General features: G+C 39.7%; 1 protein-coding gene across 1 annotated transcript in view; it reads left to right on the forward strand.

Annotated features, from left to right (window-relative positions):
- The window catches only part of LOC119420879 (neurobeachin), a 167,688-nt gene extending 164,785 nt beyond the window's left edge, over positions 1 to 2,903 (forward strand). The window contains exon 55 of the mRNA XM_037688300.1: positions 2,781 to 2,903. Coding sequence (XP_037544228.1) covers positions 2,781 to 2,903 — 123 coding nt within the window. The remainder of the gene's footprint in view (positions 1 to 2,780) is intronic.
- The last annotated feature ends 3,038 nt before the right edge of the window (positions 2,904 to 5,941 follow it).

The raw sequence follows: 5,941 nt of genomic DNA on the forward strand, positions 1-5,941 counted from the left end.
TGTGTGTGTGGGTCTGTGTGTCTGTGTGTGTGTGTGTGTGTGTGTGTAAAGGCATTTAAAACCATTCCTACACTATTGCAATATTCTAAACAATGTTTCTAAACTCTAAACGCTCTAAAAGAGCACAGAACAGAATGTCATGATTTCATCTCCCTGCCTCCTCTGTTCTTTGCCTCCTGCAAGTGTTATTGGCTACGCCCACTTCTCAGCTCTGCACGGAGAACAGCTGATCAGCTGCAGCAGGAAGTTTATCCTGCAGTAGCGGCTGCACAAAGGTGCAGGAGGTGCTAAGTAATTTACTAAAATTTATTTTAAATAAAAATTTCAAGCTGATCGTGCGGCTTATCTATCAGTCAGCCAGTTGTGTGTCATGTCCAATCTTATTTTGAAAAACCGTGATAGAATGAGTCCGTAATAAACGAACCACAAAGTGGCGAGGGCCTACTCTATATGTATATGTATATGTTTATTTGCAACAATTTGTCATTGCATATAAAAAAAAAACAGTTTAATTAGGCACTTTTCTACCTCACCTACATATATTTGTATTTCTAATACAATTGTACAATAATTAAAGCCATGAAAGAACCAGCATTACTTTAAAAACATGATGGGGAGGGGAGTCACAAAAAAATAGTTTTTATTTATCAAGGTTAACTGACTGACTTTTGTTTTGTTTCTTTATTATCCCATGAGACCAGGATGATGACTCACATTTAATTAATCAGTAAATTACTTTGGCGTAATCCCTCATCAACAATCTGTTTTATTTTCAGTTTGTACAATTAGTATAAATACATTTATACTAATTTGTGTTTTGTGACAAATTGATGTTTAAATGATGTTTTAACTTGTTAGAAAGAAACTGCTCAAAAACACCAGTTGAGGCCCTGCATGCTTTTCTGTAAGGAACATGCTGGGCTTACATTTTGTTTTTGGATTGTAGGGACTTTTAATCCTCACTTATGCACCCAAGAGTTATGTTTTACTTTAATTTAAATATTTTTTTATTACTTCTTCAGCTATGCTCAGCTGTTGTGCCATGAGGTACAAAATACAATCAGGAACATCTAAATCAAAACTGAAGGGCATCAGCAGAAACATAATTTTTAGATGTTTTTAAAATTACTTGTAGCTTCCCTCCCCCGTTTCTCCTTTGTGTGATGTACAGTAGTCCCTCGCTACTTTGCGGTTCGACTTCTGTAGACTCACTCTATCGCTGTTTGTGAACGTACAGTTTTGTACAGTACAAAAAAAATGTACAGGACACATGACTGTCAACTTTAATATTACTCATGTGATTGGGTCAGTACCGGATACAGCACTGTACAGTAAAAAGTTAACAAAAACATTAAATTTTTCAGACAGGTACTGCCATTTTGTAGTTTTCTCTCAGTAAGCCTACACTGTATTCCTGCTCATAACGACCACATTTCCCAAAAGGCAACAGGGCCCCGCCCAGAAGCCCCGTTTCCTTCTGCTGAACTAGAGGGAAAGTTTTGATCTGATCTGAGCAGATGCAGAGAAGCCACATGGAAACCCCCGAACTGGGCCAGAACCGGAGCAGAACCAGACTTCCAGATACATTGGTGAATCTTGAGTGCTGGTAGCCTGCCCACGTGGACCTCCGAGTGGGACGCGTGCGGCCGAAGGTCCGGTGGTCCATCTGAAGCCTACAGACACGTTTTTCATGTTTTTCAACCGGCCAACGGCGAGCCGTCAGCGGACATGCATGGCTGAAGGTCCGGAGGTAAATTTGAAGCTCACCAGCATGTTTTTCATTTTCAACTGGCCAACGATGAGGACCTCCGAGAGGGAACACGCTGGTAGGTAAAATTTAGTAGCTACATATAAGTATGTTGTTAAAATTGGCAGGTTTAAGAGTTTAGAACATTGATTATGGGCTTCGGTGCTGCAGGGTAGGTCTGCAGAAATGGAACAGAGTCGGACCGGAAACAAACTGAGCCACTGCTGTTCTGCAGAGCCCGGTAAGTACAATTTAGTAGCTACATACATAGTACTGTACGTATGTTGTTAAAATGGCGTAGACTTATGAGTTTAGAACATTGCAAGAGTGTGGGAAGGGTTTTTAAAGGATCCATGATTAGTTGAACATGTTGGCCTAAAAATTTATTTTTTCCTATTAACTTAAAAAATGCTGTTTGTGATTTGTAAAAACTCATAATTACTTCAAAAGCTTATATCTTCTGTTATATTTTTCACCCATGGAGGCAGCCATTTTTTCACCTGCGCAATGCATTCTGGGTTGATGACACGGTTAGGTTCATTCTGTAATCTGTAATTTCATTCTGTACTGGAATCTACAGAGTAAACACAGGAAGGCTAACATTACCCGAGTTGTTTTTATGATATTGCGTATGTAAATTTAGATAATGCCACACTGCGTCGCTGTTGGCTGTAATTTCAAAACAGAAAAAGTCAGAAATAGTGAGGTGAGTGTGCACTGCTGCCCACATGAAAAAAGAAAGAAAGAGCACAATGGGAAAAAGCTGTCAAAAGAATGAAACTTCCGAAGGATCCACATTTGTGCTCTCAGCACTTCTCTCCATAGACTTTGAAGGAGCTGACAGGCGGTCGTTACCCGCGAAAGCTAAAATCAAATGCCGGGCCGACCATTTTTAACTGCAAAGCACCTAAACCCCGCCACTGGCTAGCGAGCGAAAGATGCTGGGAAAAGAATTAGAGACAGGCAACGATGGAAGCTCTAGCTATTCCCACTGCCACTGGTACTGAATGTAAAATCACAGATCTGACACCAGACCAAAGACCAGACCCTGTACAGGTGCTACCAGACCCTGTACAGGTGCTACCAGACCCTGTACAGGTGCTACCAGACCCTGTACAGGTGCTACCAGACCCTGTACAGGTGCTACCAGACCTGACAGTAGACACAGAGCCAGTCATCTACTCACTGGATCACACAGTCCGACCAGCGGTACGTGTTCATTCATCGTTTCATTTACAAAGCTGAAGTTTTCTTCCGATTTTGGAAAAATGGCTAATGGGCGATTCCACCTAATTTTTCACTACCTTAAGTGTTTTAATCTGTTTTAGTTTAAGTGAGCAAAATTATCATGTATTAAAAAAAGAAGAAAATATTTCAAATGATTCAAAATGCCTTTTGTTTCAGTGAGAGGAGTTTCTCATGCAACTGAGAGCAGAAATACAGAGATGTGGAGACCCCTAACCCACACACAAACACACACTTGCCTATTTTGACTTTTAATTCTGCTCAAATGATTCAATAAAGTGTTGAAATCGCCCTTTATTGAAGTTTCACAAATCAGATAAAAGTTTGACAAATCACAGATTAGGTTTTAATTATGCTGATATTAGTGTGGAATAATCTAGTCCAGGTTAAGTATTTTTGTCTTTAAACTAGAACAGATTAAAGACGCTCATGGAAGTGAAAAATTACGTGGAGTCACCCTTTACCCATTTCCCCAATTGGAAACTGCAATCGGAAGAGGGTTCAAAGCCTAACCTCTGCAATAAACGAGGGACTACTGTATCTGATTTTTATTTATTTATTTATTTATTTATATTTTTGCTCTCATTTCTGAATAATTTTTGCTTGTTTTTCTGTCTTAATATCTACTGGATTATGGAACACCGAGATGCTCAAAATTAAATGAATAAATAAAGCGTTATCAAATAAGAAAATTTGGCTTATTTTCATTAAGCCTTTATTTAAACAGATAAGTCACATTGAGCCTCGAAGACTCATTTACAAGTGAGACGTGTTTGGACAGACAATAAAAGTGGTGAAAAATGACACATAGGGTTTGGAGACAAAGAAAAATCCTAACACGATTTTAACTTCTGTTTGAAGGTCACCAGTGTGATAATGAAAAAAAAATCTTGCACATGAGCACATAATTACGCGCGGGGGGGGGGGGGGGTGCAAGGGCAGTGAGCAGCCAGAGACAACACACAGAGGCACTGCAGAGTTAAGATAAAACCACTCAGTTCCCTCTGGAGAGGTCCGTGCACACTCGAGGGGTGCCGAGGACGACCAGAGACGAATCCAGAGTCCTGAAATGATGACAGAATGTTTATTCAGCTGGGCTCCTCTGAAGAGTCCATGGAAATTCCTCAGTAGGAGGGGAGGGAGGGGCTGAGCATCAGGTTTACAAAACTTTCCAGGCGGGTTGAGATAAATATCAATTGTGTTGAGGGACCAGCTGACCAAATCCAAGTCCGTAGTTATGATTCGGAAGATTTGTAGAAGAGAGACTCAAGCAGTTTCACAGACAGGACAGAGCAAAAGCAAAGCGGAGAGGGAGAAGAGGCGATGTCCGCCCTTGAGAAGAGCAAGTGTTGAATGAAATAAACCTCTATTCCTTAAGATTAAGCATCTCTGAATTTTACTGTGACTTGACCTACATTTCTATACTACATAAGCAATTCAAAAAGAGTGTATTTGCTTCCTTACACGACTTAAACTTTAATATTTGAGACTTTTCGATGTGTCAACCTCCTTATTTTCCCATTTCATCCTACGTTAAGTCTACCAGCTTGCAGCTCATCATGGCTTCTTGCAGAATTCACTCTTTACTTTTGAAAAGTGTCTCCTATATGTTCTAGCGTCAGTGCTGGAGTCTGCACTATCGAGGGCTTTCTATATATTTTGGCTCTTGCCTGCCTCGAGCAAAATTTTTCTCCAGAACTTCTTTAACTCCCTTTTTTCAGTCTTGACATACACATGTGTTTATGTCTTCACTATAAAGCTTTGACTGACTGAGTTCACCTTTGATCTGCACAATCTCTGCGAGCCACTACTCAAACAACCTCATCTGCTGCGAGTGCGTTCAGCCCAGCTCCTTCTGAGACTTTGTGCCGAGCAGCTTCCTCTGTTCCACTTTCTCAATCTGTCCCCCCATTTCATTTTTTTCCTTTCATCTACATCTGATCCTTGTCTTTGTTATTGTTAAATGTATATTTAACTTAATTTGACGTGTCTAATGTGTCCTGTCTACACGTATATATTCACTGGTTCACTGGTTGGTTTTCTTGTGGAGGGTGTTTGTGTGTAGTATTTAGGCAAGTTTTGCACAGGATTGCTCATTTAGCTTATGTTCCGTTATTAATAAAACCAGTCTCGTAATTTTCTTATCCATTAGTTAGTTCATGCAGGGACAAATGAATTCTGCCTCAACTCTCTGATTCTAATTAAACTTTGGGATATCTTTAACACAAAGCTGCTCTGCCAATTATTTCAGTTTTATTAATCTGTGTTTGCAAATATTTATCTAAATGCAAAAAAGAAAAATCCTGTGAGGCACAATCTGTTGTCCGTTGAGTTCTGGTATTAGCTTTTCTCTTGATCAGTAATGGAGATTTAATAAAATGTCACAGCATTTTTTTTCCACGTCCTTGCGTGCGTGCACGGAATCTGGGATGCATGTGCATGCTTTGTCACATGTTATTCAAAGCAAAGGCAAACCACTGAATGATTTTGAATGAAAATGGCTAAAAGGAATCACTGCATGCACATTTATAACTGATTAACCTTTGGAGTCAGCCCCATTTAAGATGGCTGCCACAGCTAGCAGACATTAAAACATGGCTATAACTAAATCTTTTTACAGATACTGAAGTAAAATGGACAGACTTAAATGAAACTTTCCAAACATCATTAAATATACATCTACAGTACGTACAGCTGATTGATTTAAGATGTACTTTGCATAAAGAGAGACATTTCTTTCTCTCTCCCAGACCTGGTTTTTGAAGTTCTTGCAGCTGGTTCTCGACATCTTCTGTTCAGAAAGTTTTTCTCTTGGTCGTGTCTGAGAACCTTTGAGTAAAGTCATCGTGTAGATTTAAAGCAGAAATGTGTACATTCCTGCCAGGTCATCTGGATGGTTTCGTTTGTTACTGAGACGTTTTGTCCTTCATCCAAAGGACTTCTTCATTC

This window comes from Nematolebias whitei, chromosome 14 (assembly GCF_014905685.2).
Source record: "Nematolebias whitei isolate Nwh7 chromosome 14, NemWhi1, whole genome shotgun sequence".
Lineage (NCBI taxonomy): Eukaryota > Metazoa > Chordata > Actinopteri > Cyprinodontiformes > Rivulidae > Nematolebias > Nematolebias whitei.